Genomic DNA, 13,102 nt, shown 5'->3' with positions numbered 1-13,102 from the left:
TAAAACTTTTCACTACCTGACTCTTTGCGTACATCCCAAAAGGTTGATTCTGTTCATCTGGATGTAGCGTTTTCTTCAGTCTCAGCCGACTACAGGTTTCAACAACCTTATAAACAGTACATTTGTACAATGACTGAAACCAGCCCACTGAAGGAACAATGGGCTGTGAGGTCAGTTCCTTGATCATTAATATGCAAATTCTCATGACCATTGATCAACAACCACTGATCAAAGACCACTGATCAATGGCCATGAGTACCATTCACAGAGAGTTGGGGAATGGCTGCAATCACAGCATTGTAAGATTGCAAAATATGTTCCCATTAGGCCCCCTCCTCGATTCAGAGATGGTCTTTCCCTTTTCACGTAAATGGCCTCCTTGACTCCTCGCTCAAACCAGCGTTCCTCCCTGTCCAGGATGTGTACATCCTCATCCTTGAAAGAGTGTCCACTGGCCTGTAGGTGTAAATAGATTGCAGAGTCCTGGCCTGACGAGGTGGTTCTTCTGTGTTGTGCCATCCACTTTGCCAGAGGTTGTTTGGTTTCCCCGATGTATAAATCAGACCCGATCCTTGGGGTGGACTAATTTTTGGCGCAACGTGTTTTGGGGTTTAGAAGCCACATAGACTCTGTGTTTAGAAAAAATGTGTCTCAACTGTTCCAATAGTCCTGACACATACATTGTTTATAGCGCTATCTGTACTGAACCCAGGAAATTATTACCCAGGAAAGTATTTTTTTTCTTTCTCTTCATTTGTAATTGATTCCACTTAATGATGAAGATTGAGATACTGATTTCCAAATCTAAGCATCTTCACACCAAAGAGTGCAAAACACACATACATTACAAATTCTGTTGTCTTACTTTGGATTTACCACCTTGTCACTTATATTGATGCATTGATGCAAGACAGAAGTGTTTTGGATATGCAGGCCTGTAGGAAATTTTAGAGCCTTTGAAATGCTTTAACTTTCATTTGATGTGAGGTTTGGTGTTTGGTGTTTCAACCATTGGTTGGTTGATTGACTGGACAGAGTACAAAGTTTGTGCTTCATAATTTTTACTTTTTTTTCCTGGCATGTCAAAAAAAGTTGTAGTTTGGTAGGCCAAACAAAACAGATAAATGTTTCAGTCATTAGTTTTAGTCTCTGTCATTTTAAATGCCCATCTAAATCCCTGCTCTACGTTGGGCTAAAGTCTCAAGGCCTTGCTTTGACAGATGCCTTCCTGGCACAGATGACTCAGTTGTGAAACAGTTTAGTTTACACTCCTTGTGGGAGATAAACCAGTTGTGGAAATATGATAAACAACTTTTAACCCTTGTGTGGTGTTCATATCTTTATTACTCAGCCAGTGTTCATTGGTCTGGTGGACCCGCTAGAGTTTTGGCTTTCCAAATTAACACTATCAAACAATTTTATGTTAAATTACTCAACAGATGTTTACTTCATCCCAATTACAAACCATATGAACAGCAAACATGGTTAATTTTTTCCCTTTACCTTTGTTAGATCACATTTATGAATTAATGTGCTTCTCTTTTTTCTTTTTTTTCTTTTTTATAAAATGTTATAAAAAGCCCCTCTCTCTTCCAAAATCAATTGGATGGCCCTCGCCATCTTTTGCCATCTTGTTCAGTTGTGATAAAGAACCACACTGGCAAAGTCTTATTTATAATATTTATGCACCTAATTTGCCAGTGTGGGACAGGGTATGAGAAAATAAAATTTGGATCCCTCAAGAAAGAGGGTAAAATGTGTGAGGTGTAAGAGCAGACGGTGTTGATAGTTGAATTTTCAACAATGTTGCAACTTTGTGCGGGAGCAGGAGGGGAAGAAAACACTATCAGCAGCACCAGAAAGGAGGAAGACAGAGTGTGGGAACACAGGACCTACACTTTCAACACTTTTATTAGACCTGGGTCCAGTGGACCCGAACACCTTGTATGTAATGTAAATGTGTGGGGGGAGGTACAGTATGAGGCCATTGAAAATTTGTTCGGATTTATGTTCTTCACAGAAAATAAGCCAAAGCCAATGAATTTCAGGTTGAAATAAAATAATTAATTGTTTAATTTTTCTTTTGAAAAAAACTGAAAACGGGTCTCACAGACCCGAACACCATACAAGGGTTAAACAAAGCAACCTGGTGTCCCTGACTGGGACATCAAAACTGTCATTGACGTTATGCCTAACAGTTCACAGCTTGGCCCTCATTGTCTCCTTCCTTTTTTCCTATAGGGTAGCTCCCAGTGGAGCAGGTGAGATGGAAAGGGAGTTATGCAACAGTGCTGTGCATGTCCAGTGTCTGGATTTGGTCTGTGTTTTTGTCTGTGGTTACTATTTGTTTGTATGTTGCTGTGAAAGCAGATTACTGTACGATCAGGTGTCTTTTTGATGAGTTTAGAGTCAAGTTTGGATTATATTACAGTACAGATTTGTCAGTGTGTGTTGTGTGTCTCAGCAATATGCAAGAAGTTGTGGTTTGGGTTTTACCCAACTTTTCAGGCTAACTCAGCTTTTAATGTTTTCCTGCATTCCTTGGATTTTCTCTCTGGAAGGCATATGCAGTCGCAGCTTCCCTCTGTAACATTTTACCAACATTAATGTGATTATATTTTGTCAGTTTCATGATTAGCATTTTGATCACCTTGGCTTTTCATGTCACGTTTGCATGTTCAGGATGGCTTTGACAAGTGACGGAAGACGCTTTGCTTGTCAGGCCTGGATAGCTGAAGCTTTTTTCTGTCTACAGAACACATGGTGTTGATCATAAGGACAGCTCACTCTCCAGTCCTGGCAGCCACCACGCTACAGAGGGAAAGAATCATGGTGTTCTTGAACCCGATTACAATATAACCCTTTATAGCAACCACCAATTATGCATCTGACGCTGAACAACATTCCCTTCATGGCGAATGTTTTGGATTTTGTTTTAGCAGTTATATTTATATAACACTTGCCTGCTGCTTTAGGTTACAGTTGTATTAGGCTATTTCTTGCATTTTTTTCCCCTTGTACATACAATCACTTTCTTATCTCATGCTTCTCATCATATGAAAATTTCTTAACAAGATGAAGACCAGGTAACAGAAGTGCAACCTATCAAAACCAATTATGAGTCTCAAAGCAGAGCTGGGTAATGATACGGGATCTGCGTGCAGTTTGAGGCCTCTGTACAATGAAATAATGAATAATGTTAAAAGCTCAGAGAGATGATGTGCTATCAAAGCTAATCTCAGGTAAAGAGAACAGCCTTTGAGTTGTCTAAGCTATGAAGTCTCTTCTGTCATGACTTATTTTGCCTCGCTGATTGGTGGACATGCCTTCCCACTGGGGTTGTGTATTCCTTCTAAGTCCAGTGTAAGCATTTTAGCACCACGAATAAAAAGGACATAAAACACTTACAGATGGTGGAAGTGGTACTTAACAAAGGAAAAGCCCCTAAAGTAGAAACATAAATATTACAATGTGAAAACCTTCGATTATTGTAAAATAATTTACCGAGGATCCTTTTGGTGGATCCCGTACACACCTGCTCATGTTTTCACAGTGAACATTGTATGCATTGTATGAGAGCTGCACAATGAAGTGTGATTGTGAGGCAGATTATGTGTGAGGAACAGGATGCTTGTGACAGAACTGCCTCTTCGCTCCTGTTTTTTCTCCACGGCTGTTGCAGGGGTGAAGCCAAGTTAGGCGGGCAGTAAAGGCTTCAGCTCCCCTCTTTGGTAAACAGAGTAGAACCTCAATAGAAGAAACTGGATCGAGAACAGAAATTGGCTGTTATCTCTGGCAGTGATCATGAAAGGACACGTATCCTGCTCCCAAGAGGAAAAACTGCTTTCTCTGAGCCTTTTTGCAGAAAAGGTTATACATGTTGTAGTTAAGCAGACCTGTAGAAGCTCTGTGGCTGATAGGTCGTCTGTGATCTAGTGTTTCACAGCAGCAGATGGCGGTGCCAGCAGGCCAGGGTGGTGCCAGAAGGTTACGCAATGGAATGATGCCTCTAAAACCTGACTCGAACGCCACATGACACATATATGTGCAGAAACACACTTCCCACACAATCTTCTGAAGCTGTAAGGAGAGACTTAGACTTGGGTAATTCAGATGGCCACGAACACGCTGTCCATTTAAAGCTCCAATCTTTGCTTTCTTCATTGTCATTGGTAACAGCAACCTATCCTTCATGGTGTCACGGTCAGGTGACTGACAGTTTGAACCATTTCAGGAAGCTCAGAGTGAAGTGGCACCCCGACACTGGCATGGCCATGGAAACAGATGGAACTATAGCTTCCCTGTGATCTGGCCTCCATTTCCTGGTCCTCTCTGGGGCACGTGTGTGTCTGCCAGTGGGATATGGGTCAGATGGTCGGCTATCTTTATCCAGATCGTTGCCAGGAAAACCTCCATCCATTTGGAAACAAAAAGGGCATCCTCCTGGGATGGAGGGAATTTCATTGATAATATATTCTCTTGCACTGTCTGTACTCTGATGTCTTGCTAAAATGACTTTTTCAGACTCTTGCTTCTTTAAGCTGTACTTTCAGCCCCTGGCATAAAAGGGAGCAGCTGTATCAGATTTTGTCAGAACCTCCTTCTAAAGTCATTTCTTTCCATTTTAGGTATTTTCAATAGGTTTATTTGAGACTTGTGCAAGTGAAGTGAAATTGGGTGAGGCTAAAGACTGGTGGGTGTGTCTGTACACAAAGAGCAGAAAGGAGCTGTTCAGGCCATGCCAACCACATAGCCACTTCAATGCAAACACACTTGTCCGTGATGTAAGTCAGGTCTTCTTTGAGACCTCCAGGACTTCCTGTCCAGCTCTAGTTTAATCCCTTCCCATGCTTTTTTTTTTCTTTATTTCTAAGAATGAGCTCATGCCACATGTTGCCAAGTACAGTACCGATTATGCTTTGCTGCACCATAAGGAGACATTACCATGGCTTTTAAAATGCCACTGGGTGCTATTTTTCTGGACCCTGTTGTAATTGCTGACCCAGCATACAGTGATCCATTCACATTAGTTTGGAATTTCCAACATGAGCATTTGGTTTGTGTTTGACAGCTTAATACACCCATTTTTTTCTCAAGGAATTGGCCAAACCTTCTATCATTCATGGCTCTCCTCTCACTGTTTGTACTATATATAGGGGAAAAAAACAGGTTCTTTGTCTAGCACCGTTACAGTCATGTCTAAAGGCAATAGCACACCTCTGGGACTAGTGTAAAACCATACTGTAGTATCTTGTAAAATGTAAATACCTATTCACTGTCTTCTTCCAGTGCCTTGTTGTTCCCATGTTGAGAATGCTTTTATAGGATTCAGGAGAGCGTAATGCACTCAGGCGATATGATAATGCAGCCCTGTTGTTCTTGGTTAGCAGCTGGCTACAAGAACTCATCGAGAATCCTAGCTGAAAAATTAATCATACAAATTCAAACCAAGATTTGCTCAGACAGAACAAGTAGTGTAGTGTTTAGCACATGCATACATTTAAATGAAAAGTAGGCTTTTCTTTTATGTACTCGCAGTTTTTCGTGAACATATTTTTGCAAAGTAGATTGTCACAGAAGATTAGTTTAACATTACCACTTAGTCATCACTTTGTGTTTTCTCTCTCTCTCTGTGTGTGTGTGTGTGTGTGTGTGTGTGTGTGTGTGTGTGTGTGTGTGTGTGTGTGTGTGTGTGTGTGTGTGTGTGTGTGTGTGCCTACTTGATCTCTGAGAGACTTGTCAGCAAAGGATGTGTATTTTGTTGCGTTGTGTGGTGCTCTGATACTTCGTGCCCTAACATTACTCCTGGTGGATCCCAGGAAGTGAAGAAAGCCCTGGGCCCATCAATAGTTGAGCGGTAGCACGGTTGTGTGTGTCTATAATGAGGCATACCACATCGCACCATCAATATTACATACTGGCTTAGGGCCAAGAGATGTGCTCTGTGGTGTGTTCCAGTATAAAATATGAGAATCTGTATGTGGGTATGAGTGCTATGCATACAGTGTAATGAGGATTTTGCAAGATCTAAGTCAAGAGCACTTGCAGGCATGACACTTGGACCTAGCGTGTGCCTCTTGAAATTTGAAACATGAAGGTTCACCAACGTATGCAGGCCTTGTTAATGTTTAGTAGCTCATTTGTCTGTAGAAACCTTCTTCTTCCTTCCTAAACACAACAAGAATCACATAACCAAAATTTAATTAAGAACAGAAGCACTAAAAAACAAGTAGCGGCCGGCCCACATGCTGTAAAATACCAACTTGTTGTAAAGCATTAAATAGCAAAGGTTTAGCGAAAGAAAACATTAAGGCAGGGTTTTCCTGTATCCTGCACGGGATTGAGCGAGGACATGCACACAGCAGAAACTGCTCAGACACATGCTAAAGCATGCTAAAGATCTACTGACCTATCCCCATTTACTAAGCTAGCAGTCAAAATTGATACAGCAAATACAGAGTTAACACACACGTATTGTTCTTTTTTTTAAGTGTGCACTTGACATGTAAACCAAAGATTAGTCCTTACTACAGGAAAAAGCCTAAAGTTCAATATAGAAGTTTGCATGAACAGCACTAGCCTGACACTCGGTTTGTTCATATGTGAGGAAACAATGCACATGGAAAAATACATACCCAAAAACACAGAACCTGCCTACGTGTTGAATGAGACTGTTGGTATTAATTTCACCTCTTTTGCCCGCCTCATGGCTTCTCATCCCCCTCGGCCAAGTGAACATTGCTCAGAAATGAAGTATGGACAAGAATGTTAAGGCTACCATCAAAGGCCTCCCTTTAGATCTGTGTGCGTGTCTGTGTGTGTGCTCGTGAGTGAAGCAGCCCCACAGGTGATTGGATCTGATCTGATCTGATCTGATTGGCTCATCTGTCTGATGCATTCCACAGGCGAGTGAGAGAAGGTTGTTAGAGGCCTTTCTAAATAATTTAGATCCTGGATTTGTATTGATCAGGTAGTGCTGCTCTCCACGGGCCACTCCAGTACCCCTTCTTTCTCCATCCTTCTTCACCCCTGTTCTTGTTTTTCCTCCTCTCCACTCTTTCTCCCCCACCCCATGCTCTACATCAAACAGAGGTACACTGCTGCGAGGGAGCAGAAAATGCATGAGAAAGGAGTTGATGGGGAAAGTGCAGGGAAGAGGATTTTTCTTTTACAGCGATTCCTCAATGGGAGTGAAGCTGTAGGAAAGGTGTAAAGCGCGGCTAAAGAGAGAAACGGCACAATGAAGGCAGGGGGAAAAAAGTCTTTTGTTTGCTGTATTTGTGCAGCACATGTAAAGTTGTCTGTGGAGAGTAATGGAGTGTGCGTAACCTTGGTGATGCAGGTCAATGGAAGTGCAGAAATGAGCGTTTTGTGCGTACTGAGCCTGGTCCAACTTAGTCCATTAAACTCAGTCATTACTCCATTAAATACTGCTTCATGCCATGGCCTTGGATCAATACTGCATAATGTAAAGACTGATAACATGTCTTAACCACACAGTGGAACGGATTTGTTGAATGGGTAATGTATTCGTGGAGGGATAGAAAAATAGCACAAATGAGGAGGACATTTATGCATAGTATGAACATGATAACTGCTTTTTGCTTTCTTTCTTTCTGTTTTTTTAATAAGAAAGACCTTTTCTTTGCATTCTGCAGATAGGGATGTGTTAGAGGTGCACTGAGCAACATGGAGCGAATATGATAATGCTTCTGTTGCCAAGCAAAATATGTATCTTTCTCAAAATACAGCTTCGTGTACACGCTGTACATGCTGATAGAATTTGGCAGTGCTCAGAGCAGACAAGCAAAAGGAAATTACTTGTTGCTCACAGAGTGTTATTAGAGCCAGCTATTTCTTTTTCTTTTTGTGGACAACCAAGCATTTCTAATATTAAATTTTAAAAAAAGCAATCGTCTATATTTTAAGTGTAAGGCTTTTTATATTGACCAGGAGGGACTGCAGACAGCTCTCCCTTTTGACTGGTTAATATTTGCGACCATGATAACATTTATTTCTGACATATAAAACAAACAAACCAGTATCTACACATACACATTCATGCAGATATGTGGTCAAGACAAATAAACAAAATCTCGATACCATGAAAAAACCACTCAGTCATCAAGTGTGAAATAGAAATAAAGCGTAACTGGTGTTTTTATATCTTGTTTACACTGTGCTGTAGAAGTTTGCAAAGTGGAGTGGATGACAGGGACTATAAAAAAATTACTCTTCCATACACAATTAATAATATGAACTGCTATGTAGGAAGTGTCAATAACGCAATCATTTTGAGCGCGTTCTCATCCCAGGGCATCACAGTCTTTCCATCAGATGCGGCTGGGGTTGCAGAGCTGTGCAGTCCGATGGCTTCAGCGGACGCTGAGACGTAATTTTCCTTCTTTATAGGGCGGTAAAATCCTCATTTGGAGGTTGGCGAATTGGCAGTGAATTAAATCACTGGAGACGGTGGTTTGTGTCTGGTTTGTGAGCTGTCTGTTTTGCACTTTGTTTTTTCCTCCACTCTCTAATTAGTTTTGTTTTCAGTCTATCGCTCTTTTTATTTTTTTAACTTTTGCTTTTACTCTCTGATTAGGTTTAGACAGCAAAAAGTATTTGGTTATGTTTAGGCACCAAGAGTTAGATAACAAGAACAACAAACCTTTTATTAAGTCCCAAATTACAAAACCATAGAGAAACAAACAGAAGTCCAAAAGTAATAATTGGGGCTGGGATTAGAGAGAGCCTCTGGAAAATATGTTACTTCAAAAAGGGACAAAAGGTAAGACACAACTGTGTATATACATGGAGGACTGAGACAGGTGGAGAGCGAGACACAGCTGAAAACAAAGGGGGGGGGGAAGACAGGAAGTGGAACTAACACAGGACATGAAGGATAACTAACCGTCAAAGTAAAACAGGAAGTAATCCAGAGACGAGACGCTACACACAGAGATAAGACTGACACTAGATCTTAATAACAGCCACAGAAACAGTAACAGAAAGATGAGACAGAAGGAACAGAGAAAGAAAAGCTGAGGCGACTAAAATAACTACAACGAATAAAAAACAGAACATGAACCAAAACACGCTGTCTACAGTAACAAGAACAAAGACTCACTGTATGCTGGAATAATAAAGAAATCAAAACAGGAAACAAAAACTCAAGTTAACGATAATTAAAAACCTCAAGCACTAGAAAAACAAACTAAATTTAAAAAAGTGTAAAGCGACTCAAAAAGCAGACCAAGGGGACCATGACAAAATACTTAGTTACCTGCATGGTTTGCTTTAAAATAGGCCTTTCATAACATTAACCCTTTCAACCCAAATTAGGCTCACTCATTACATTTAAATTGCGACAAGTTGAGAAACAGTGTGTCACAGAACTGGAACTAAAAGCCTATCTGTGAGGAGATGCCAGCAGCTGGAAAAAAAAGTGGAAGTCCTTGAAATGAGCTTTAGATCCTGTTACTTGAGTGGATGTTTCTCAGAGAAATCATCAGAGCAACATAAAAAAGTACAAAACCGACTGTTTTATACTGTAATGGAGCAGAGAGAAGTTGTATGTACAGTGTGTATACTATTAGTAAACCCTGTATATACTCCTTGTGGAGTGCTGGATCCCTGTGCAAAAGTTACGACAGAAAAACAAAGGAGGAAACGTCCGGATACAGTAAGGAGTGTTGTGGGATGAATTATTGAGGGTTTGCTATGGAGGAGAGAAAGGGAGGGAAGAGATGGACTGAACTCTGCTCCTAAGACAGGGTGTAACACGTCCGACATACACAGACATGCGGCGAACACACACATTCAGAGACACACGCACAAGCGTCTTGTGCGAGGACATGTTAATGGAGTCGCCCAGTCAGACAGCCAGGCAGGCAGACGGGGCCACACAGGAGTCAGCTCTGCCCAGAATTCCACAGTGTAACACACCAAACCCAGAAGAATGAACACCCTGAGACCCAACTGACATGCTGCTATTCTTACTAAAACACAGTCTCGCTGTGGGTGTCGCCTCATTTTCCCATTCAGTTTTCCTCCATAAGCAGGGGGATTCCAGGGTCAGGAAACAACAATGCCTTCATCTTTCTCAGCCGCAAAGGATTTTATTCCCTGATGTGTAAAATGGTTTTGTCTTCTGTTTTTTTTTTTTTTTTTTTTTGGTGGGGTGTGTGTGTTCCTCCTTTGAGCCACGGGCTGTTCCTTGTACTCTGCTCTGTCTGGCTGGAAACAGTCCAGTGACTGAGCCCTCTTCCTCCAGTGATGCAGCTGACTCTGTGGTCCCATCACTCAGGGCCCTTGTTTACCGGGTGGATCAATAGTTAACGTGCTGCGGGATACACTGAGCTGTAGATGTGTTCAGCTGGATAACACACTCCCGGGAGTTTTCTGATCTGTGGCTGTTTGTGGTGGGCTGGGAAGAATAAAGGCTTAGCAAAGCTATCAGGGTTACAGCCAATTAGCTCATCAGTCTGTTCTAATATGGTTGTCAATACGACAGGCTTTGATTAAAGCACTGTGATTTGTTGAGGATGAGGTAGATTACATTCTGCCACCATTTTTCTCTGTAAAAGGTGAGGTGGGGATATTCTGCTGTTTTCTGGTTCAGCAACCTTTAAAGTAACTCATACCCTGGTTTAGCACATGTTTTAATAATGCTTCTACTTCTGTCTGAATATATATATATGTGTGCAAGTGACCTTCTAGATTTTGCTTTAACACCTCCATGCACTCTCCTCTCCTCCTGCAGGGTGTTTGGTCTTGTTGGCATCCCATTTAATGGCCAGTTTACCTTTCCATGTGCTAACACCTGATGTGATTAGCAGCAGGACGTTAGTGAGCTGCTCTACATACTTCCAAACATCCTGTCCACACACGTACATCACGCCTGCTAATTATCTGCTTAGCCTGCAAATGAAGCGTAAATGCAACTTAGTAATTGCGATCTCTGACACCTAATCGGCGTTCACAGTTCATCTTCCTGTATTCATTTGAGGTGTTAATACAGGGGTGGTGAAACAAATAACAGCTGGATGCATTATATTTAAAATGTTTCTGGGAGTAACTCTCAGCTTCACCAGCAGTAAGCATGTTCCTTTTTTCTCTCTCTCTTCAGTAACCATCTCCACCAGTGTATCCTTCGATGGTCTCCTGGTGACTGGCCTCTACACCTCAACACCAGTCCAGTCGGCTCCCATTCCTGCTCCAGCTGCTTTTGGCTTTGGTGAGTCTTGTTTCTTTTGCCAATACAAGCTGCTTTTTTTTATTATGCTTTTTAGTACTAGCAAACCCTCAGATACCCCGAGAAGTGTCTGCTGGGACCACAGAGTATTACGATCCAGCTCAGTGATCCACATCCATTCCCAGACTCAGCATAAGGCCACTTCCCTTCTCCGGTTATGACAGGTCGTGATGGATGAGGAGTCAGGATGATGTGATCAAGGGTTCGGCCAGATGGGTTTTCATTGATGTTTGAGAGAACAAAAAAAAAACTGAATATGAGATAGATATGAAGAGCAAAGCAGCAAATGTAGAGCTTTCTAAAAGATTAAACTTAAAATAACAAGTGATCACCAGGCCAGCTTGCCAAATGTTGGAGTAAAGGCCCAGTGGACGGGCTGATTTACAATTTTTTTTATCCAGAGATGCAAATATAGCAACAGTTTAGGTGGTAGATGTTGCTATTAAACTGGATGAAGTTTGCAAACAACTTATCTTATTCTTTGTCCGCCTTTCCTTTGCATTGTCTGCATGCTCTGCTCTAATGATACAAATTGAATCTCTCTTTATCCTTAAAAGATTAAAGCTAAACTTATAAGTCTTTACACTTTTGACAACTGTAATCGAATTACACTGTAAGCATGCAACTGAAATGCATTAAGTGCAACTCTTTTTTGGACACACAACCAAGATTTGTAGACTCAGATGAAGTATTTGCGGATGGAGCCCTTGTGTGCACGGATGGGGGCTCTTTTGGTGCAGTGGAACAGCTATAAAGAACTCCTTAGAGAACAGGGCTAGTGTCCCAGAACTGCTGCGCAGTGGGCTCCCTTATCCTGACTAACTCCACTGTTCTTCAGACTTTGACTTCACTCTGGCCAGGGCAGTTCTTCACTCTTGGCAGCTCTGTTTACTGGGGAGGCATCCAAGCACGGATTGCGTCACCTTAGCTTCACTCTAATTACTTGAAAAGTTTTAAGGATACGCCTACCCTGATAGGCAGCAGCTTGTGGAACGGTGACTTTCTGTAAGATGTGTGTTTAAGTAAGTCTACAAAGTCTTCCGTTACAGCATGTGTAATCTGTCTGGGTTTCGCAGTGCCAGTTAGACATTTGGTCGTCAGCTGAAGAGCTTTCTGCACTTTGTCTCTCTGCTCTAATTCTCCAGCCACCCCTCCCACTGTGGGATTCAGGACTCCATGGAGCAGCAGGCACATGCAAAAGCAGTCTTGTCATAGAGGAGATTCTGAATGACGATTTAATAGATTTATGGTTTTATTTTCCCTTCGATTAATTTTTCTGCGCATTTTTGAGGTACACTGGGATTTTTTTTATGATCGAGTGATAGAAACTTTGCAGAACATGGTGGTCCACTTAGCCGTTGAAGGCTGCTCAGCGTTGGAAGGGCTGAAGACATTCTCCTAAAGAGAACGTCCTTTATTAATAAGCTCATGGAAACTTGGTGACTTAACAGAGAGCCAGCGTTTTCCCAAAATGCTTTGAAGATAATGCAGTGGAACAATAATACAGTGTGATGCCTCTTCATGTCCAGTGTTGTGACAAATATAAATGTGCCTTTGAGCGCAAGAGGGTCACGCAACTCCACCAGGGAGTTTTATGAACATAGTGTTTATGAGCAGGATAAGGTGGGGCTCTAATCCCTCTGAATGAAGCCACGTGGGGGACACGGTTACACAATGGACTGCAACATGCGTATGCACACGTTCAATAGAAATACCACCAACTTTCACTCAAGAGCACACACACAGTCCAACTGTTCAGCTGAAGTGAAGTGTTGGCTGGCTGGGGGGAACATGTGGTTGGCAGATGTATCAGTCCAGCAACTAGCATGAACTATAGCACAGGGAGAATGA

The 13,102-nt window shown here is 41.8% G+C and overlaps 1 protein-coding gene across 3 annotated transcripts in view; it reads left to right on the top strand.

The window, feature by feature from the left end:
* reln (reelin) overlaps positions 1–13,102 on the top strand; it is a 138,469-nt gene that overhangs the window by 44,697 nt on the left and 80,670 nt on the right. For all 3 annotated transcript variants that reach the window (XM_082538977.1, XM_082538975.1, XM_082538974.1), the window contains exon 2: positions 11,126–11,233. Coding sequence is in view for 2 of the 3 variants with exons in the window: in XM_082538975.1 (XP_082395101.1) it covers positions 11,126–11,233 (108 nt within the window). In the remaining variant the exon portion in view is untranslated. The remainder of the gene's footprint in view (positions 1–11,125; positions 11,234–13,102) is intronic.

The sequence above is a fragment of the Aulonocara stuartgranti genome, assembly GCF_965226115.1.
Source record: "Aulonocara stuartgranti genome assembly, chromosome: 7".
Classification (NCBI taxonomy): domain Eukaryota; kingdom Metazoa; phylum Chordata; class Actinopteri; order Cichliformes; family Cichlidae; genus Aulonocara; species Aulonocara stuartgranti.
The sequence above is the reverse complement of the archived record's forward strand: the minus strand, read 5'-3'. Positions and strand labels throughout refer to the sequence as shown.